Genomic DNA, 24,034 nt, shown 5'->3' on the forward strand with positions numbered 1-24,034 from the left:
ATTAGAATCTATAATTACTCTTGCAGGCATTAGTGTTCCGGCCTTCTGCTGGTCTCCAGGGCAGATCATTGTAGAAGTCGTCACACTGTTCACAGTTCAGTCCTTTAGTGTTGTGTTTGCACACACACCTCCCGTGAACCTAAGAATGAAAATGCTGAACGTCAGCGTTTCTTGTAATATTAACCAACTTCTCTATTTTGGTACAAAAAATTATCCAGCAACTCCTTAACTTACCATGCCTTCAATGTCATCCCTGATGCCCTCAATTGGCGCACACTCAGAGGCGTGGCCATAGCAGAAGCAGTTGCCCCTGACGACCAGCTCATACATGGCATAGTAGTATTTCTCCTTGATCTCAGGCCGTGAGTCCAGCAGATTGTCACCCAGAGTGTGCAGCTTGGTAAGATTCAGGCGAAGATTTGTGATCTTCAGCTGGTCTGTGATATGGAGACAGGTTAGTGGAGGACAGAAGTTTACAAGTAAAAGGACACCAACACCACTTTTGATACCAGAATGGATAGAAAACAAACCCTAAAGTGTTCAAGATTAGCAGGCCGATTATAAATTAGCATTCAAATGTCTGGGCTCATTTAAATCCAAATGAAAAATGAATACTTTTATGTTGGCCTGACAAAGACTTGTAGCCTTTCTAACAGCTTTAAAAGATTGAAAAGAAATAAAGAGTTAGCTTGATTTATGTTTAAACAAACTGCTAGCATGGTTTAACCTGTTTAATTTGTCCTGCAAAGTTTAGTTCCAACCCCAATCAGACACACCTGGGCTAGCTAATCAAGCTCTTAAGCTGCGGTCATACTAGAGTTTGTGCGTGCGAAATTCTGTCGTAAAAGCGAGCGATTGGTCTATGTTTTAAACTCCTGTCCAGAGAGGTCATGTTTTGATCCTTGATTGGTCTCACGCATTCAAGTGATGCGATTTTTACATGTCAGATTTCGCTAAGCTTGAACTTTCCAATGCAGCGATCTGCGAAACTTGACGCATGAGCTTGCGTTTCAGGTCTGACGCATTCGGCTGCGTATGAGTGATAGTCTATAGGGAGAAAAGTCCTGTGTGACTGCAGCTTTACTAGGCTTTCTGGAAACATCCTTGCAAGTGTGCTGAAGTGAACTAAAATCTGCAGGACACCGGCTCTCCAGGAACGAGTTTGGACACCCCTGATTTAGGATGTCGCTAGAATAAATTAACATGTTTGCTAACATGTTTGAAAACGTTGTTTCAAAGCATCGTTTAACATGCTGCAAGAAAGGTTCAAGAATGTTTTACACTAAGCTAGCATCATACCTGTAAACCCTCTCGTTTTCCCTGGGATTCTCCTGTATTTTACAGTTCTATCCTGCTATCATCCCGTAAAGGTATTTTCTTGTATTTCTCCTGTATTTTTCTCTGAAAGTTGCAATAAACATTAAAGAGCCCATCCTCCCTATACACTACGCATACCGCTGAACCACCAACAGAAGCCCCTTCCTCTTAAATGTGAGTGTTTTTGCTTTATTTCGGCCTGAAAACACTTTAAAATAAATAAAAAGGCATCGGGATTCCCTTTCCTTTTCATTACAGGTGCCGTCGCCCCTCCTATGCAATCCTCAAAACAGTCATTTAGTCATTTGTTGCTCTTTAATCAGAATGTGGAAGTTATACAGTGAAGAAAAGATTGAGATTTGATAACCTTCAATTTCTTTATAATAGGTAACATGTTCATTATCTGCATTTTTTGCTAATTTATATGCTGCTAACGTATACTATTTTTTTATTTGTAAATAATAATAACACCTATTACTGATCATTTAAATGTTCATTTACAATGAAACAGCTCCAGACAAAAAAATTTAGCAATTTGGGAATTTTTGAAATGTTGGGGGGGGCATACCTGTCAATATTTCACATCCCAATGTTGACAGGTATGGCTAGCATGTTGTTATGTTTTAACACTTAGCTTGCATAAGTAAGCATGTTGCTAGCATGCTTTTACTTTTATATTCATTAAAGAATCCATAAAAAACATCTCCAGCTAAAATATTATTGTTAAATATACCCACATTTATATTATTGATTTTTTTGTAATAAGAAACGTTTCTTGGCCATAAAATAGTTTTAAAATAAAAAAAAAAATCAAACTACCATGTTGAAAATTCATCTTTGCCATGTATAATAAAAGTTATTATTATTAAAATTAAATCAAAAATTGGGCAGCCCAGTGGCTGAGTGGTTAGCACTGTTGCCTTGCAGCAATAAAGTCGCTGGTTCGAGTTACAGCTGGGCCAGTTGGCATTTCTGTGTGGAGTTTGCATGTTCTCCCTGTGTTCGCTTGTGTTTCCTCCGGGTGTTCCGGTTTCCCCTACAGTCTGAAGACATTCGCTATAGGTGAATTAGGTAAGCTAAATTGGTCACAGTGTATGAGTGTGTGTGTGAATGTGAGAGTTTATGGATGTTTCCCAGTACTGGGTTGGCTGAAATTATTCATTCCTTCGGCTTAGTCCCTTTATTAATCAGGGGTCGCCACAGAGAAATGAACCCCCAACTTATCCAGCACATGTTTTACACAGCGGATGACCTTCCAGCTGCAACCCATCACTGGGAAACACCCATACAACTCAATAATACACATACACTACAAACAATTTAGATTACCCAATTCACCTATAGCGCATGTCTTTGGACTGTGAGGGAAACCGGAGCACCTGGAGGAAACCCACGTGAACATGGGGAGAACATGCAAACTCCACACAGAAATGCCAGCTGACCTAGCCGAGGCTCAAACCAGCAACCTTCCTGCTGTGAGGCGTCAGTGCTACCCACTGCGCCACCATGCCACCCTTAATATAATTATATTTATTTAATATATAAAAAGTTATTTACAATGGGGAACTTTTCACAAAATTACAAATTTTATGTATTTTTCAGCCTTCAAAAATATATTTATAGAAATTAAATTACATCAAACCTTTAAACAGCGCATTTACTGTGAACATACACAAGTGTTAGAAAACACATTTTTAACATATCATGTATTTGAACAGATCTGACTCTGAAATAAAATCTTTTTGTTTTAGCAAAGGTTATTTTTCTGATATGAAGTCTAAATGATGCCAGCAAAAATGTAATTGACAATTAAAACAAACCACCATCAACCACACACTCGTGACCACCCAGTTATAAGAACATTCTCAAACCTTGTAAAAACATCCCTAAACCCAGTTAACCCATAACCTCCGACCCCTTCTTCCCTGAGCCCATAGGGAGGTCAGTCAGCTGAATGTGAGAGACTCCTTTTACGCTTCATAGACACTCAGTGAAGTGGGAACTTGTGTGATTTATGAGGAAAATAGCTTGAAAATCATGGCGCTGTAGAGTCATGTTGTTTCTCTCTTAACAATGTGTATGTGTGCGTATGTGTGAGAGAGAGTGTGTGTGTGATGGCCTCATATCCTAACATCAGACACCAGAAAACAGCTTCTGTGCAGATGCTGTTTGTTCCAGTCATGCCCCAAATGTTCAGTATAACAGAAAATGAGAGCCACACAGAGAGTGTAAGATCAATTAATACACACTCACTCTGTGCATGACTGAGAACTCACAGCTGTGCAGAAGCATTACACTGACCAGCTGAACCGGGAAGTTCAACACCAGATACACTGCTGCATTCTGCTACACAGACACTGTCGTGGAACATGTCATTCAATGATGACCATACAACAAACAGGGAACTCATTTTTAAGTTATTGTTCGGTTTATTGTTTTCTTTATTGCAAATATTTTATTTTACTGTCTTTTCAACAGCTTACTCAATAGTTTTAACAGTTGTTTTATTTAAATCTTTTTCAGACAACTTAAATGGCAAGAGAATACTGTATATAAGAAGTTGGCTATATTATTTGTGTTTTATTTGAGCATATGCTGCTCATTATATACCGTTATCTCATTTAAGACATTCATCATCTGGTTTATTTATTGTTTATTGTTAATAAGTACGGGCAATTGTATTTTTTAAATGGAGAAAATATTCAAAGACTTCAGTGCTTAAGTTACAATCTGCAATATCACTGTGGTAATCCAGAGTTTAGTTTGCTATTGAGTTTTTTTTTTTTTTTTTTTTTGCTATTCATTAAGTACCTATAATGTATATTCATTTTATTCATTTTCCTTCAGCTTAGTCATTTATTCATCAGGGGTCACCACAGCGGAATGAACCGTCTACTTATCCTGCATATGTTTTTCCAGCTGCAGCCCAGTACTGGGAAACACCCATAAACTTGCATTCACACTCATACACTACGGCCAATTTAGTTTGTTCAATTCAACTATACCCATAGGAAACCCACACTAACACAGGGAGAACATGCAAACTCCAGACAGAAATGCCAACTGACCCAGCCGGGACTCGAACCAGCAACTTTCTTGCTGTGAATTAACAGTGCTAACCACTAAGCCACCATGTCACCTCAACCTAACATATATATAACATTTAAATTACTCAAATTAATGAAGTTTGTATATCATACACTCTAAAAATATTGTTTAGACAAAACACATCACAACAGTTTGCATTAATATTTTCAAGTTACGGCAACATCTAACAAAATGAGGTTCAGACAACAAACTTTATTGTGTTAGCCAAACCTTTACTTCTTCAATCAGAGGCATTTATACATAGCATAAACTCATTTTTTTTTAAGTTGAGTATTTAAAAAAAATAAATGGTTTCAAATAGCTTTTTAAATTAAATTTGAAAACAAATACAGTTTTATGTGCGTAATTGCATGTTTTCAAGTTTAGAACCTCAAATAAATTAAGTTGTAATTATTTAATTTAATTTATTTATAAAATTTTTTTTAGCAAATTTACTATTCATGCTTGTATGAAATACATTTAACAACAACATTTTTTGTTTTCTGGTAATTTTTATTTATTTATTATTAAACAGGTTTTTATTGTTTTACAAAACAAAAACATGTAGGGCCCTATCATACACCCGGCGCAGTGTGGCGCAAGGCGTGACGCAATAGTCTTTTAGTAGTTTAAGCTTGACGCAAGAGTCATTTTGAGGCGTTGCGCTACGCTGTTTAAATAGCAAATGCATTAGCGCTCATTTTTCCGCTCATAAGCATTCTGGTCTAAAAAGGAAGGTGTTCTGAGGTGGGCCGCTGGCGCGTTGCTATTTTGAGAAACTATAATAGATTTTTCATTAGACCAAAACTAACCCGGTCTAAACTCCGGCGCAGAGTTGCGCCTCGCTTACGCACTGCTTAATAAACACAAGAGACCAATAGGCAAATATCTTTACATATGAAAAAAATTAATATTAAGGATATATATAGCATATAATAAGAATAGATATAGGATATAAATATAAAGGAATAAAATATTACAAAACATTATTTTCTAGCCTACATAAATATGAAAAATCACTGCTTTTATGTCTTCTTCATCTTGGGAGGCTTTTTCAGTTCATTCATAACAATTTGCTTTTGTATAATGTTATTATTATTAGCAGTATTATTTATTATATCCATATTTATATTTGTTTTATTAAAAACAAGCTTAGATTTGCCCACCTGTCAGGTTTTAGACCATATGGGGCAAAGCATGTGTTTTAGGATATAACTCAGGTTTTTGAGCACATTTTGCTATTATTATTAATTTATTCGTTTGCTGGAAATTAGAACTGAATTTAGAAATAGTTTTGAAACGAATATTTGCGCTTAAAAAACAAAAGTATTTATTTATAGACTTATTGATGTCTGTGCTTAAAGGTTTCCCTATCCAAGAGCGAAAGTGAAAGTAGTTCCATTATCTCTCATTCTCACGCAGACTGACGCAGTAGATGCTCTGTTTAACAGTTTTCTGTTAAAAAACTGTTAACTGTTTGCTTGTGAAATGCTCATTTTTTCCACTTAGACTTACTTTGCGTCCTGTAAATAGCGAATGCGCTCTTGGCGCGACGCAGCTGACTCTTAAAGGGAATGGGAGATGAGACTGTAATTGGTTTATTCTTAAAACACACCTTTAACTCATTAAGAAAATAAACTCAACCCTTTTAGACCATGCGCCGAAGCGCAAGGCAGTTTTCAACCCAATTTCTTTGGGTTGCTACAAGTTAAATAGACATTTTTGTTTGCATTTGATTAGCCGAATTTTTAAATTGATGTAATTATCGATATTTTCCTGTTTTGAAAACTTAATAAGATTATTCTGGCAATTTAAAAGTTTTAATCTAATCAGCATTTTTAAGTTACAATAATGTGTTAAACTGTGTAGTGGTACAGACCTCTTGAGTTATTTTTTAGAGTGTATATTATTATTTGATGTATATTTACACATTGTATATTAGTAATATATTATTTGTAACACACTTGCATTTAGTATGGTTTATATAAAACCATTTTGGTCAATTTTTGGTCAATAGTTCCATTTTGGAGGAATTAGAAAATATGACAGTGGTTTTCATGTTAGCTGAGTAGCAGTATATAATTAAAGTAAGATATACATATATATATATATATATATATATATATATATATATATATATATATATATATATATACTGTATATAACATGATTTTCTACAAATAAAGCATGAGCACACTATGCTTTGCACCCCATAAACACAACCAAGCCTTAAAAATACACTCTGGACCACCATTTTAAAAGAATAGCTCTGTATATACAGTAATTCATACATGACAAATAACTGAAAATGATAATAAATACACAACAACAGTATGAATAAAAGCATAAAATATTAGAAATATACCCAGCAGCACCACATTCTATTTTGCATAACACCGCCTGTGATTGGCTATTGGGTAAACTAGAACAACGAAACATTTTCCTACAGAAATTCCACATGTCTCTCAAAATTGCTCACATTCGATATAAACTCGAAAAAGTCTTAAGTAATATAACTTCACAGGTGTCGTTGCTATTTTTAATCATTCTAAAGTTGAAAGTAAAGGTATCTTCTGCTATGGATAATACATTATTTTTCAGTGTCTGTTTCATTTAATCAGTATGTTTCATTTAATGATCAATTAAATATATTCCACTTATTCACCCTGCTGAAAAAAGTTTGTTTGTGTAAATCATTGTGTAAAAACATGCAAAAATGTCTTCTGCATTTTTAGTTAGTTATGCATATATTTGAATGTTATTCATTTACAAAAAAATGCATTTGATTCATGTTTTATTTGTGTATGTCATACTCATTCATTCATTTTCTTGTCGGCTTAGTCTCTTTATTAATCCAGGGTCGCCACAGCGGAATGAACCGCCAACTTATCCAGCAAGTTTTTACGCAGCGGATGCCCTTCCAGCCGCAACCCATCTTTGGTAATGTATGTCATACTAATAAGCCTTATTTTTTTATTGATAATTATTTTCTAGGGGTATTCACCTTTATTGACAGGACAGTGAAGATTAACGGACAGGAAAGTGTGGGGAGCAGAGAGAGGGGAAGGATTGGCAAAGGACCTCGAGCCAGGAATTGAACTCGGGTCGCCATGAGCATCTGGAAGCTATATGTTGACGCACTTACTACTAGGCTATTGGTGCCAACTAAGACTTTATTTTTTGTGTTTACTGGCTTTATCTTAGTAAATCTGAGTAAATATTTTTACATATATATTAATATGTAAATTTGTAACAGTTAATAAATATGTGTACACTTAAATATTAAAAATTTATTTTTGTGTGCTTCCATCTCACTGTTTTACACCAGTGGGCTTTATTTTAATTTTATTTTTTTATCTCACCTAGGGCCCCTCAACCCTATTGGCCGGCACTGATCCCTTTGACACTTACTCTGAATTCTTGGGCTGTAAGGGTCCTCGATCCTGATAGCAGGGTCAAGAACACGAAAAATCACCTGAGAGAAGAGAAAGTGCACTTCAGCAAACAAGCAAACGAACCAATGGCGCTTCTCAGCTAAATAACACTCACCTCTCCTTCTGTCGACGGCTCGATATCAGAATATCTGGACTCGCAGATGACATCATCAACCTTTCGAAGAGAATCTTGGGAAATTCCTGGAAAGATGGACTCGCAGTCGTTAGCAAAGTAGCGATACACCTGCCAGCTTCGGCCGAAATCTGCAGATCTCTCAATCAACATGGCTGCTGGACGGAAAGTCTGTGTGCAAAAACTGATGCTATGAGGTCTGTTTTTTAAAGGTGATTTCTTGAAGGAAAAAACAAACCCTTCCTACCTTAAAAGTCATGATGAGATGAGTGAAGTGAAACTCAGCCTCCAGATCCAGCTGAAGGTAAACATCAGACTTCCCTGAAGAGAGAAGACAGTTCATGTTCCACATTAATGGTCCTGTTTACATATGGTATTAAATCAACATTATGCATGTTTTTTCAACCTTATGTCTCTACATTTATATTGGTGGTAGAACTAATGTCAACTAGATAGATTCTACTGATGTTGCTAAAAGATCTGTCTTCTGTCACCTGTAATTATGCTTGCAACTTTGGGTGAGCAACATCAACCCACCAAATCCCTGCTAGAGGGACCATGGACATACAAATGCCTTTGAGCAGAACAGTCCTTTTAACCACGAGAGCAAAAGTTGCATAGTGTCACTTCAAGAGGAATCAGCGCCAACAAACCCTTTATGCAACTCTGATTCAAGTTTTATTTATATTGTTGCTTTCACAAGCCTGTGTACAGTATGTCTCTGTTCCCCTATGTGCTTTGTCTCTCTCTCTACCCTCTCTATCTCGCTTTTTCCCTCGTCACAGGCCCTGCCCTAGTTACATCGGCAACGTCACCGAGGATTGGCTGGAGTGACGTAGAGCCCCTTTTAAAAAGTGGAACGGTTGAGGAGAACGGTACGGAACCCCGGAAGGGACATAGTGGAGGAGAAAAAAAATTAGCTGGGTGAAAAAAAAAAAATGGGTGAAAGAAAAAAAAGGGTGGGAGGAAAATATATATTTCTAAGTTTTTGCGTTCTCTCGCAAAGTTTTGCGTTCCCTCGCAAAGTTTTGCGTTATCTCGCAAAGATGTTTTGCATAGTCTCTCACAAAACTGTTTCTCCACAAATAATTCCTGTTATTTCACTCACGTAAACCCACTAATTTTTGCCAAAATTAGTATTATCCCGTATTTTGGCATTCTATCCCAATTTCTTTACATTAATGTGCGTCGATCGTCGCCTTTCATATGCAACCTCTGAACCAGTGAATGCATGTATAAGCGCTGACTGACAGACACGCTCCGTGCAATAAACTGATCCCAGATTAGCTTCTGTACATGAAGCTCCTGTGGAGAAGTTTTGCGAGAGAATGCAAAACATCTTTGCAAGATAACGCAAAACTTTGCGAGAGAATGCAAAAACTTAGAAATATATATTTTCCTCCCACCCATATTTTTCTTTCACCCATTTTTTTTTTTCACCCAGCCAATTTTTTCTCCTCCACTACGTCCCTTCCAGGGTTCTGTAGAATGGAGAGGGAGTTGTATGGCATGTAGTTTGAAATTGTTATCAAAAAAAATATTATAAGCCTAAGCCATACTTGGTGTTGATTGTGTATTCCTGTGTTGTGTGTAACTTTGGTTTTATTGTTGCTGTAAACCCTCCAGTGCTTCCCAGTGTTTTGTTTTTGGCTTTGTTTGTTGTCACTGTAAAAATATTGTATATACATGGTTTGAAGCAGTAGGGGTTGGATTCCACACTTTTCTTTATTGTAAATATGTTTTCTTGTTTTCATATATAGGTAGGAAGTGAGGTTCAGTATTGTATTTTTATTTCTGCTTGTAAGTGTAGTTTTATTGTGGGTGTTTAGGTAGAGTGTGCTTTTTGTTTATTCTTTTTTTGTGTTTTGTGGGTCCTCTCCGAGGTATGGGCTTCACGTTTTTGATTGAAAAATAAAAAAGAGAAAACGACAAAAAAAAAAATAAATAAATAAAAAAATAAAAATAAAAATAAAAATAAACGGACAACCTCGAGGGTTTGTAATAGTTATTTTATTTGTCGATTGTTTTTTTATGGTACGTCCCTGACCCTAAACCATGGGTCGTAACAACAGAGGACAATAAAAAGCAACACAGTGTTTGGATGCTCTGTATTTGTCTGAGGTAATTGGTCTACTGTTTTTACTGAAATGTGTATATTCCATATAAAGTGTGAAGCTGATTGGTTGCTTGAAATGCGCTAGCAGCATTCTGAAAAGTTTGTTTTCAACATGTGCCTGCTAATCACGATTTAAAAAAATATAAATTCATTATCATTCATTCTTTTTCTTTTTGGCTTAGTCCCTTTACTAATCAAGGACTGCCACAACGGAATGAACCGCCAACTTATCCAGCATATATTTTACACAGCGGATGACCTTCCAGTCGCAACCCATCATTGTGAAACACCCATACACACTCAATCCCACACATACACTACGGACAATTTAGCTAGCCCAATTCACCAAGAGCACATGTATTTGGACTTGTGGGGGAAACCGGAGCACCCCGAGGAAACCCACGCGAACACAGGGAGCACATGCAATCTCCACACAGAAATGCCATCTGACCCAGGCGAGGCTCGAACCAGCGACCTTCTTGCTGTGAGGCGATTGTGCTACCCATTGTGCAACCATGACGTCCATATTTATTATCATACATGAGATAAACAAATGTCAAAAAAGGTTTTTAATATGCTTTTAAAACAAATGTGTTGATGAAGACAAGGCTTGTTTCGAAAATCTGAATCTGAGAGCAAAGAAAGTATATTTATCTGAATATGCCCAGGCTCATTGGAAATGCAATGACTCAGCCTGCATTTCTGTCAAATGTAAAATATGTGGCTCCATGCATGTTTCGTTGCAAGTTTCAAATGACAAATCCACTAGAGGGCGCTTTCTAGATTTTTGTACGTTTCAAATACACGTCCTTCATGTACATGCCTACAAGAAATCAGTAGTTGTTGTACAGATCATATTGCAATTAACAGACATAAACCTTTCATAAACCCAATTGATAGTGTTTCAACAGAAAATGAAGAGAAAGGTGCACTGCACCCACATGGATTTACCTTGATTTTACATAGCTTTTATGTCTTTTGTGGAACTGTGCTTCGGTTTCCTCAAATGATTTTTGGGTTTTACAGTGTAGTGTTTATTTGGTGTTGATCAAAGAACGTTGATAATGTGTGCCTGTAACTATCATCAGTATGAAACAAAACAAAAATGGTTGACTACATACTGCCCAAAAGTGTTCATTTGAACTAAAACCTGAGTACACAGTGACTGAAATCATGTATTGTCCTTCTTTATCAGGAAATGTAACAAGGAACTGATTTAGAATAACAATACACAACCTTAAACACATTCAAACACAGTGACTGAGCAGAGCTAGAAACTGATGGGATGTTTTAACTATCTATTTTTTAAAAATAATAGCTCATTTAAACTTCTAAGTTGAACCAATTTATCTTTACAAGTCATGTTAAATTGCATCAATTCAGCTGTTTTAAAACATCAAGTTTAAATTTGTTTATCTCAGATAAATGAGTTGAAACCTGATAAGCAAGAAAAACATAACATGCTAGTTACTTGTTACTCTGACGCTTCATTATTCCTGTGTCTGTTTTCTGCAAAGTTCACTTGAGTCTCCCTGAATTAATATTATTAGGCCGTAAATCAGTTCTTATCTCAATGCTGGATATAACCTGCATTTCATAACCAACAGCTAAACAGAAAAGAAATGGGATGCTGAGGAAAAGAGAGGTAGGTTGCAGAGAATGAGGGTGAAGAGGCCACCAGAGGTGAAGTCAAGCACAAAAGGAAATTGATTGAATGGCTTTAAATGTTTTTTTTCTTCTTCAATACATGCTTCAGTATTCGAGCTGGAGGAGGAATTCATTAGGCAGAGCACAAGCCAGAGAGCCATAAAAGAGACTACTTTAATGTACTGCACCTAAATGTTTCCTATAGAACACATTACACAGCCAGACAAAAGGCCATTTCTATTGAATAATGTGCTGTACTGTTACCATTTTGTTATTCTTTGCTGAGCTATATTTTATTATTATTATTAAGGTCTAAACAATTCCCAAGATTTGTGTAATCACTGTGAACAAAATTTTAATAAAAATTAAGCAGACATAAAAATGAATAATAATTTAATATATTATTTTATTATTTAAAAATAGAAAATGAAGGACTAATCTAGCCTTGTATCACTTAAAAATAGTTTTATTATTTATTTATTTATCTATTAAGTTTATTTGACGGGGACAATACACATTAATAATACTAATAACGCTAATAACGTGTCAAATTTAACCAGACATCTACATTGCATCTGCAGTCCCTGGAGTGATGGTCAAATACTCAAGATAGGTAAGATAATAAAACATAGAACTAATTTTTATTATTTTACTTTACTGTTAGAACATTTATTTCTAATCATCAGTGAACATGTCTGTGAACACTAAATAGTTATCAAATTAAATGAAAATAAGTCAAAGAGTGGAAACAACAAGGTTGTAATTGCAGCCTACATTAAGCATAAAGGCAATTAGTTGTGGTTTCTAGTTACTAATAAATTTACATTTAATGTATTTGATCATTTTCTTTAAGGCTTATTTTTTTCTGATGCCTCCACACATTGCCCAAGACCAAAATTTACCATATCTGGTAAAATTATACCAATAAATGCAACAACAGGGGGGCTATTTGTGAGACGCACTCAACAAGTGCCAAACAACTGCTCTACTGTTCATTATACAACATTGTTGGGAAAGAGTAACTGAAACCATAGTGACTGTGAGCAGAAATAGTGAGCATTTCCTGTAAACGCCCATATTTAATCTGTTCATTCAGTGACACTCAGGGACCTCACCCTCATAAACTAAAAAAAGAACTTTGTTAAGATGTAAAGGCATATTGTTTTGGTTAAATACCATGTAAAACCCAAGAGAGCCACTAAAGGGGTAAAAGTCCCAGTCAAATACCAGTGTGCTCTAGTAAAGTATTAGAGAACTAATAATGGCCTGAATTTAATTTCCGCTGACAGTGCTTCAGTAATTATGTTGTGTATTTTTTTTTTTTATCAGTATTACGATTGGAAGATCTGGGAATGAATTACTTTGTATCTAATGTCAGATTTACAAAAAGCATTGTCAGATTTGGATTAATTTGTGTTTCACTTCAGACATATAAAAACCATATGTCAACTTTCTCAGGGGGTTATTTTAATAAACTCAGCTATAATTTTGTCTAATGAACTATGTGTAAACATCTTTTGTGTAAAATATCTCACTCTGAACAATACTAAATAAAAATAACATGCATTTTGTAGGATCTCTCCTATTTCATTCAAATTATTCACATTTTTAAAAATTCTTTAATCATATCTGCTTAAACTGAAATAAAAAAATAAGGTATTTTTTATTTGTTTGAAGGGGGATTTGTTATGATATGTGCATTACTGATAAAATCTAAATAAAATTTCAGCCCATCACTTCTGGAGAAGCTTAACAGTAACTGTAACTAAGCTAAATTTATAGCCATAAGTTGATTAAGCTAAAAAGTCAAATAAAATAAGTGATAAGCAATACATTCTTCATATTGCAAAAAAAAAAAAAAAAAAAAAATTGTATCTTACTGTATAGTGCATGCAATACAGTGTGACATATAACAATCAATTGCCATTTACCGCATTGCACTGCTGCTTTTCAGAGAAAATAGCTGATTACAGGACATTTATTTTGAAAACAGAAAAACTACTCTCACACTACTGATTTCATTTTAGTTAGTTACCCTTCAACACAAAACACCACAGCCCACAAGTGCACTTAGCAAAGAACAAATCCTGTGAGTGCATTACTGCAGATTCAGGTATGAGCCTGCAGCTTTTTTTTAGCCGTGTTTGTGTTTTCTCTTCTCTTCTGTGTTCTCTGCTCTATTAGAGTTGTGTTTTCCTTTTTCATCCTCTCTGCCCGTCTCTCTGTGTGTTTGCCAGCAGCAGGCTGTGTCTGTAATTATCTCTAATACTGCAGGGTTTAGGGAGTGTGTGTCAGAGTGAGCTTGGACATCTGAGCTTTGACACACAGCCAAGTCAACCCAACAAACTTCCACTACTCCTGAACTCCTCCTCTTCATCTATTTTATATTGTGTCTTAAGTGTATACACTAGAAATTAATCACTTGATGTGACCTACATTTTGTACATGTACATTTTGTTTCATTGTACTTGTATATAAAAATGTGTGTGTAATTATTTATTGTTTTTACATATTACATTGTTGACACATTGTTTCTTTAAACTTTAAACCTAACCATTGTGCTAAATCTGTTTATCCTGCAGGGCTTGACATGAACTTTTTTGATCATCAACCACTGTAACTAGTAGATTTCCAACTTTAATAGCCATTCACCAGCATTTTCACTAGCATTTTCACTTTACTTTTGTTGTTGGGAAAATATATGTTATATGCATGCATTTTACATCGACATGCTACAATTAATTATATTATGTGTTTTGTCCACATGCCTCCTCATTCATTTCATAATAGATTATGGTTTCATAGTCAAAAATACAATTTTTTTCTTAGCTACAAATTTTAAGTAATGTGTCAAAACAAGCAAAATGTAGCAGTATGTATTGTTTATTCAACAAAACTTTTCCTAAAAAAAAATTGACAATTAAAAATTAATTATAGTCATGTATTTAAAGGTCTCAGATCACCAGTTAACTACTCGTAAATGGGGAGTTAATCTAATGATAAAGCAATGTTATTGTTAAAAATGATAATTAAATCATATCAACAAAAATGACTGTAAGTAAAAGAAAGTAGGTGAAAAACATACCATGTATGATAATGATCATGTACACAGTTGGGCCCATTAGGCCCAATCCCAATTCTATTTTTGTACCCCTTCCCCTTCCCCTTGGCCCTTACAACCAAGGGTTAAGGGGAAGGGCTTCAAAATTTACCCCTAAGAATTGGGACAGCACTACTGCACCTGCACACGTCATCATATGTCCTCGTGATCTCCTGCTTCATGTAAGATCAGATGATCACGACTGCTGTAGTGATTCCAGTTGTGCTATTTTTTTGGTATTTATCTTCTGGAAATCACTGAAGGCATATATTATGTTATCATAATGATTGTCTAGTGGTAGTGGTATTACATTTTGTAATGTTTGAAAATGGAAAACGATGAGGGAGGTAAATATATTTTTTGTTTTAATATGGTTTCTATAGGAGGACAAACAATCTTAACGTTTTCCAATGCTGTAAAAGTGTGTAGAATATTTAATTTCAACATTTCTGTCAACGAAGATTTGCGTCATAGCCTGCGACACACGTTTCTATCAGCAGGGCGGGATGCCAGGCAGGTAGCTGTTGTAAACAAACCGGCGGCTGTGTGATGCTCCATGGAGCGCAAGCTGTCTTTGCCAAAGATGTACAGCGGGGCACGCTTTCTCATTTTCCCTCCCTGAGAGAATTCAAAGAAGCCCATCCCGATCACTCACTCAACGGTGATTATTTACAAGGTGCGATCGTTGATATGCAAACTGCATTTGGGAGCAGATTTTGCGAGTTGCGAAAGGAAAAAACGAGACTGTCTTTCCTTGACACACACCCCTGGAGATTGACCCTTTCTTGTTGAACACATTCCCAGGAATGACTCGAGCTGATCTTGAAATGGAAATGGCAGGCTGCGTTTTATTGCACTGTTTGTTACCCAGAAAATACCCAGATACCCAGATGTTTTTTTGAATCCTCAAAATAAAAAAAAAAACATTAAAAAATCTGATTTCTTTATTGCATTTCTTTAATCAAAGCAAAACATAATGCAATAATATTGTAATGAAGTTAAACTTGAACATTAAACATAATGCAATAATATTGTAATGAAGTTAAACTTGAACATTAAACATAATGCAATAATATTGTAATGAAGTTAAACTTGAACATTAAACATAATTCATTAATATTGTAATGAAGTTAAACTTGATCATTAAACATAATGCATTAATATTGTAATGAAGTTACACTTGATCATTAAACATATTTCATTAATATTGTAATGAAGTTAAACTTGATAATTAAACATAATGCATTAATATTGTAATGAAGTTAAACTTGATAATTAAACATAATGCATTAATATTGTAATGAAGTTAAACTTGATAATTAAACATAATGCATTAATATTGTAATGAAGTTAAACTTGATAATTAAACATAATGCATTAATATTGTAATGAAGTTAAACTTGATAAATAAACATAATGCATTAATATTGTAATGAAGTTAAACTTGATAAATAAACATAATGCATTAATATTGTAATAAAGTTAAACTTGATCATTAAACAATTCATTAATATTGTAATGAAGTTAAACTTGAACATTAAACATAATTCATTAATATACTGTAATTAAGTTAAACTTGAGACGGCATCGTACAACAGAGTAGTCACGTGGCGCGTCATTCTCTACAGGATGCACTGCAGGGAAATGAACATTTAACCATGAAGGCTCAGTATGTATTTGTAGCCAACGAAGTCATTTTTATAGTATGCTAATATAGCTAATATAAACACATACAGCATGTGTTGCCATCATTATAAGGCTTATATAAAGCTTTTAATTTTTTGCGGCTCCAGACATATTTGTTTTTGTTTTTTTTGGTCCAATATGGCTCTTTCAACATTTTGGGTTGCCGACCCCTGCCTTAGCCCTACACCTACAAGCTAAAGAGAATTGAGACACCTCTTGGCGTGCAAAACGAGGGGTAGGGGTAAGGGGAAGGGGTAAGGGGTAGAATTGGGATTGTGCCTAATATTCTCTTTAAAGAATGGTTAAAGCGAAACAGCAATCGCTGCTGCTCACAAAAAGACATCTAGAGCTCTTGAAAGCAGCAGGACTGCTTGGTGCACGAGCATCACTTTTTGTCTAGTCTATTTCAAACAAAAGCGATCACACTAGTTGCATTTCTAGGCACGGTTGCTTCACACAAGGAAACGGGAGCACGCACGCATTTAAACAGTAGCACACATCACATCACCTGTGCGCGCGACTAATCATCCCTCATTCAGTATTCACATACCTTCTTTTGCTCGTACTGTTTCTCAATTCTAAGATCGTATTTGCATGCATATTGGTCCATCCTTATGGTTGAACCCAGAAAACTACAATTTAAAAATTATTTTCAACCAGCCAAAGTGGCAAGTGTTATTGTTTGTCTAACCCCCTGAAATCCACCCGCATTTGGCGGATTGATGGTTATTAATGTCAAGCCCTGTATTTAAAACCTACATAAAAATTATTATTCCACACATAAATACATAGTTTTACAATAGTACCAAATATATTCCTACTGGAGCCCCACTGTAAAAATAGTTATACTTATGTTAATTGTTGCCAAAATGTAAAGAATACTGGGAGAATAAATTTTATTTATTTATTTATTTATTTATTTGTTTGTTTTTTTTGTTTGTTTGTTTATTCATTTTTGCTACAGTAAAAGCAGCAATGCTGTCAAATATTATAAAAGAACACTTATATATTTTCTATATTATATACTTTAAAATGTAATCCTTAAAGGTCGAAATGAGGAAAAAAAAAACGACAAATTAACAATTAACTTACTAATTAATTACAAAAAAAATAGTAACTTATAGATTTACTGTTACTTTTATCAACTAAATGTGTTCTTGTTGAATAAAAATATAAATTTAATTCAAAAAGTCTTTCTGACCCCAAACTATTTTTGAATGCAAGCATACATTCTACATTATTTACCCCCCAAATTTTACTAATGAAGGGTTTTAGGCTTATTTGAACAAGCAATGGCCTTGACTGTATGTGTATGTGTATGTGTGTTCATCCCTCTCGCTCAGCTTAGAGTTATTAATAGACGCCCTGAACATCAACCTTCTAATAATACAAGTGAAGTGTTTCCAGTCCCTGCCAAGCAGCTGGGTTTTGTAGGGCACAGGGAAGGCAATTAAATTTCCTGGCAACACATTACTCTACATTTGACAAATGAGACCAAACGGATGTGTGGATTTCCATCAAAACATCACCGAAGCTGCAGATTAGCACACATGGGTTTCTTAAGGCCTTCATTAACAGTTGGCAACCCTTGGAGCCACAAAGCAGCGTAAACAGGCCAAATAAAGGAAGATGAACGTTTGACCAAATGTCTGCTTTTCTCACCGTTTTCCGACTGCCACCAGGACTTCTTGCGATGTGGTTTGAAGGTGGTGATGACGTTCTCGATGCGGTGGCTTACGGGGTTGGACTGAGGATCATAAGGCCGCCGTGAATCACACTGGAAACACTTCTTCTCCTCCTATGTAAAGTCAAGGGTCGAAATCAGAAAGTATCAGTTCTGCAGCATCATCATCTTCACAAAGAAATAAGCATGTTTATATGCACGCCAGTATGCTGAGAAATCACAAAATCCAGCTTACTAAAATTACCTGTTGTATTAATTACATGAAAGCAAACCGAATTTACAAGTACACTAACTGCGAGAACAGATGAGGACCTTACCTGCAGATGGCTGACAATGCAGTAGGGTTCTCTCCTCCGCAGGCCACAGGTGGATGATGCTTTCAGGTTGGCTTCTCGACCCACCAAGAGGTCACCGGTTGCAGGATAGCAGCTTCCATGAGTGCAGCCGTGAGCAGCATCAGGCTCCTGTGCACTGACCGCTGACAGGACTTTTAAGTAGACAAAGAGAATCAGAACAGAACATGGTTGTTTTTATAATGTAGCTCAAATTGACTGTTGAGTCTTTAGTTCACATGATTTTTTTTTTTTTTTTTGTTCATTTGGCAGTTTGGCAAACCAGAGCTCAAGCAATTTTCCATTAATGCTTAGCAAAGGCCAAGTTTCCACTAAACATCCCTTTAGGCTGTAAGAATGAGGAGCAACGAAATGAGGGGAAATTATTTGGCAATATCAAATGATGCAAAAATCAGGAATATTGTGGTTTCTGTGTGATCAGACATGTTTTCTCAAGTATTCCTTGTCTCACTATAGACAGTAGTTTGCTTAAAACTACGGAATGTTTCTTTTCTCTATGAAATTGTTCAAAAATGTAAAATGGAACTAAATATTATTACAGATTGTTTTTCTTGCATAAGTTTTTACATCACAGTTCTGAATTTGATCTCAGATTTGCCCGTTTTTTTCCTTTTCATATTTTAGACATACTGTCAAGCCAGAATTCCCAGATTTAATCTAATTTTACTTTAAGCCATGTGTAATTTATTTATTTTATTAATCTTCCTTTCTAAAATCCTACAAACTTTGCAGCAAATTTACTTATAGTTTAAATAATGGGTCAAAAGTAAACAATGGGTATAGTTTTACAGTTTTTCTCAATTGCTTTGGCACATTTTTCTTTAAACTGTGAATGCAAATCTCAAAATGGTTTGCTGGAACTTCAGAACTTTATTGCACACCTGCAAAATGTTGTTACTCCCCCAAAACATTTCTTTCACGCTTCAAATCCTAGTTATTGTGTCAGTAAATTGGCCAAGGCAACCAAAACATAAAGTGTATTTGTCATTGCGTGAGCCACACTGCTCATATTGATTAGTTGTTTTTTTAACCATGACAAATATGGAAATTTAGGTTTTAAAATTATCTGATATTTGTTGAGAGGAGTCAATAGTACATGGAAAAAAAATTTAACATTTGTATTTATACAGTACATTTATTTCTGTAAGAATGTATTACATGTAAAGTGGAATCTTGTTTGTTCAATTACTGTATTGTACATTTCATATTTCCTATGTTGCCATAAATACACAAAAATACTGAAAAAAGAACATCCATGAAAACAATATTCTTGGTGAATATCCTTTCACTCTTGTTGGTCAGGCCAGAGATTACAAGTTTTTCAATTGCTCTTCCACAAACATAATGCTGCAGTTCAGGATTGTGGAGTTCTTCATTATCAATCAATAAATAAATAAAATATAGTGATTGTATCTACATATACAGTAGTCAACATTTGAAGTGGATCAAAATTGTCCAACTGTAAGATAAGAATGGGTGTTGCTAAATAGTTTTGGACAATTTTGATGAAACATTTTGATCCACGTCAAATATTGACTACGGTATGTACGTACATACAATCACTATATTTTATTTGTTTATTTATTTATTTTTGATACTATACTGTAAATGCTCCCATACTTGATTGGTCAAATAGTTGATTCAAACTGCATTACAATACGAGGTCATTTACTAATTTAGCAGACATTATAAACAATGTCAATACCAGATATTTATGATGTAAACAAATGTGTACAAATGTTTGATAATTAAATAGACAGTTTTGAGTGTGTTGACTTATACAATGAAAAATGATAAAGAAGTTGTGAAGAGTTTGACAGATTAAATGAGAATTAATTCATCAGTTTTGATCAATAAGCATATGCAATTAGTTTTTGTACTTGCACACATGCGCTGAAGCATTTGCAATTTGCTTAAATCAATTATGCCACTCTGAAGTGAACAATAAGTGAACAATAAGCTAGTTTTTCAGAGATCTAATCTTTTTAAGTTTTAAATAAAAATACATAAATAAAAAAATTTTAAAAACCAAAAATTTCAATCGAGAGTTGAGCCAAACCAATTGAGACAAACTGTAATAGAAAGGAAGAGATTTAAACAGAGACAATGGTTGAAATATTTCAAGTTTCAGAATAACCTTTTACAACATTCAACAGCTGTTAACATTCCTGCCAGTGTCTTTAAAACATTCTGTGTGATGATATTGGGGTTTAGAGTTAAGAAAGCTGGGACTGTTTGAGACAGGTGCTGTGATACAAACATACTGATCTGGGATCTGTGCATATTTTGTAGTGTTTAACGTCAGAAATCAAATGTGTGACGCAAATAAGCCTAGAAAAGAACTCTTGTTTACAGCACTTAACTATCAGAGATCTGTGTCTTCAACACAAGACAGCTGCATCTGTCTGGCACCATACCCTTTCTTACCATTCTGCCACCACACACACACACACACACACACACACACACACACACACACACACACACACACACACACACACACACACACACAGTTTTTATAGTAAAAACTGCTTATTATATGGTCCTACCCTTAAACCCAACCCTCACAGGAAACCCGGGGCCAATTTTGAATTTGAAAATACTAAGTTAAGTATGATTTTTAAAAGTTTTGAAATACAAGGACACAAGGCATGTCTTCAAAAACACTTTAATATAGTACACCTAGGTTAAATCAATGCCATTATACACATTTCTGTCCTCATAACTAGAGTTTGGCGAATAATTAAAAAGTAATCAAAATCAACATTTGGAAACCTATAATCGATCTAATTTTTTCAGGACTATATCTTCAATTACTTTCCCTACATGTCAAGTGACCCCGCTCTGTCAAAGGCATGATTTAAACGTTTGCAGCCACTTTGCAGTCACTTCTGATCTCTGATCAAGTAGGATGATGGACGCATTCTTAGGCTTTACTTTGCTCTACAATGACGATGATTGGAAGCTGCGCCAGAGATGCCTTTAGACGGCATATAAAACCTGTCAGTAAACTATGAGGGCAAAAAAATTTAATAATTAAATAAAATAATAGTTTATTAATCCTAATTGAGTTAAAATATTATATTACAGTTTTTCTAGTTTGCTTTGACCTGGTTAAAGTAACTAGGTTCCTCTTCATTTTCATTATCACTATCCCAGCAGAGCAGAGGACCGGTCTTGCAAATGTGTAAACCCTTTCTCATTGGGTTGACACATTTTCCCCACCATTTTTCCAAACAGTTAACACAGATGTCATTCAAGCAGTCCAAACTCCATTGTTTTAGTTTTGGTAACCAAACAGAATCCGTCTATTCCTAACTATTAAAAACTACCAACATCAGTATGAAATCACTGAAGCACCGGTTTGACACTCCTTCACACAAATCTTCAATTAGCCATCATTCTGCAAACCTTATAAAAACGATGGAAGGTCTGTGTTGTTCTGTGCCAGCATTGATGGAGGAGGTCAATATGGCTATGTCCTATACTCCCAATAGATTTGACTCTATATTAGTTTACATGTGTTTTCTCTAATATTTACAGTATTTTATTACTTTTGTCTGTTTTTTTTATATACAGTATTTCAGTTTTCAGCCACAGTTTGAAAAATGTCATGAATTCAATATATATTCAATCAAAGCACATCTTATTCTTGATCCAATTCTTTGCAAAAAGGCGAATTTGACAGCCCAAATAGAGACAACAAATGCCATTGGCTATAAGCTACAATGGCAAGCAATGGTGGTGCATTTTGAGTTCTGTATTTTGTATTTTGTTGTCCATTGTGTAATAATGATTGTGCTCATATACTTGTTTGCAAGTTGTGTAGTTTGAAGGTAAAACTAGCTTTTGTTGCATATGTTAAATGTTTCGACACGATATGTGCCTTTTGCAAGCAAAATGTGTCATTTTGACCATGAGTGCCGCTGTTTAGGCCTGTGTGTTAACTGTTGAAAATGTGGAGTTTCAGTTGACAACTACATCCAAGCAATCGAGAAAAACTGTAATTGAGATTTTGGTTTTAGACCAAACTGCCCAGCCCTACTTACAACCAACAAAACACATACATGCACAAGTATCAGACTCACAGTTCAACATACAGCAATAGTTCCAACATGAAGCCAAACTCCAAATTGAGCAATACTCATCACAAAATAATGGAAAATGCCACCAAAACTATCCATTTAAACTCAATCTAAAGCCATTTTTTCCCCTTAAAGACAGAGTAACTGACCGCAGATAAGTCCAGAGACACCAAATGCAACTACTGAGCACTGACAAATCTAGTGTGAAATGTAATCTTTCTGATTTCTTATGCACAGATTGTTTTAAATAGGCATTACATGACAGGAGTTAACTGTCTGACTGTGTGTGTTTGTGTGTGTTCCATAAAAGTTTTAGAGAAACATAAACGTGGATGATGATGACAATTTTAGTATGAAATGTCTTGTTAAATATTTTGGCTAAAAAGACCCAGCTGAATGCAAGAGTGAAATACAGTCACGGTTGGAGGACAAAAAGTTCACTTTAAGGATTACCAAATGGACATAGTTTCTCATTTAGTCAGTACACCCACAATGAGCCATAAAAATGCATGGAGATACAAGAACATACAGTTTACACCGCTTTAGTCACCAGCCTCACACATGTGTATGTTTCAGACTATGTTAGACGGTTTACTTGAGAAAGCTGCCCTTCAGTCAGTCAGTATGTGTGTGCCACTCTCTGCTCCTGCCTTACATGGACAAGCTGTGAGGAATGTGGGAGGACAGCTGGCACTGCAGACATACCTCTGAGCTAACAAAGACCTGCTGTTGCCTACTGTACTCTCTGAGGAGAGCTCTAACTAACCCCACAGTCCAGGTGGAGGATGCAGAAATGCATTAAAAGTTTAGCATCCTTCAAAAACTGTATGTTGAGCACAATGACACATCAACAAGCAGACAGACATACAGACAGACAGACAGACAGACAGACAGACAGACAGACAGACAGACAGACAGACAGACAGACAGATACATAGACAGACACGCAGACAGACAGGCAGACAGACAGACAGACAGACAGATACATAGATACATAGACAGACACGCAGACAGACAGACACAGACAGACAGACAGACAGACAGACACGCAGACAGACAGACACAGACAGACAGACAGGCAGACAGACAGAGAGACAGACAGATAAGACAGACAGACAGACACACAGATAGACAGATGCATAGACACAAAATGATAGATACAAAGACACATATACAAACAGACAGACAGACAGACAGACACAAAGACAGACAAACAGACAGACAGATAGACAGATACATAGACACAGAAAGATAGATACAAAGGCACATAGACAGACAGACAGACAGATAGTAAGATACATAGACACTCAGGGCCCTATCATACACCCGGCGCAGTGTGGCACAAGGCGCGGCGCAATAGTCTTTTGGTAGTTTCAGCTTGGCGCAAGAGTC

General features: G+C 35.5%; 1 protein-coding gene across 5 annotated transcripts in view; it reads right to left on the reverse strand.

Annotated features, from left to right (window-relative positions):
• The window catches only part of lamb2 (laminin, beta 2 (laminin S)), a 78,950-nt gene that overhangs the window by 34,036 nt on the left and 20,880 nt on the right, over positions 1-24,034 (reverse strand). For all 5 annotated transcript variants that reach the window (XM_087305275.1, XM_087305278.1, XM_087305276.1 and 2 more), the window contains 7 exon segments: positions 18,522-18,691; positions 18,183-18,318; positions 8,219-8,292; positions 7,954-8,142; positions 7,816-7,879; positions 235-437; positions 19-139 (listed from right to left, as the gene is read on the reverse strand). In XM_087305275.1, the coding sequence (XP_087161401.1) occupies positions 19-139; positions 235-437; positions 7,816-7,879; positions 7,954-8,142; positions 8,219-8,292; positions 18,183-18,318; positions 18,522-18,691 (957 nt within the window).

The sequence above is a fragment of the Danio rerio genome, chromosome 23 (assembly GCF_052040795.2).
Source record: "Danio rerio strain M-AB ecotype USA chromosome 23, GRCz13ab, whole genome shotgun sequence".
NCBI lineage: Eukaryota > Metazoa > Chordata > Actinopteri > Cypriniformes > Danionidae > Danio > Danio rerio.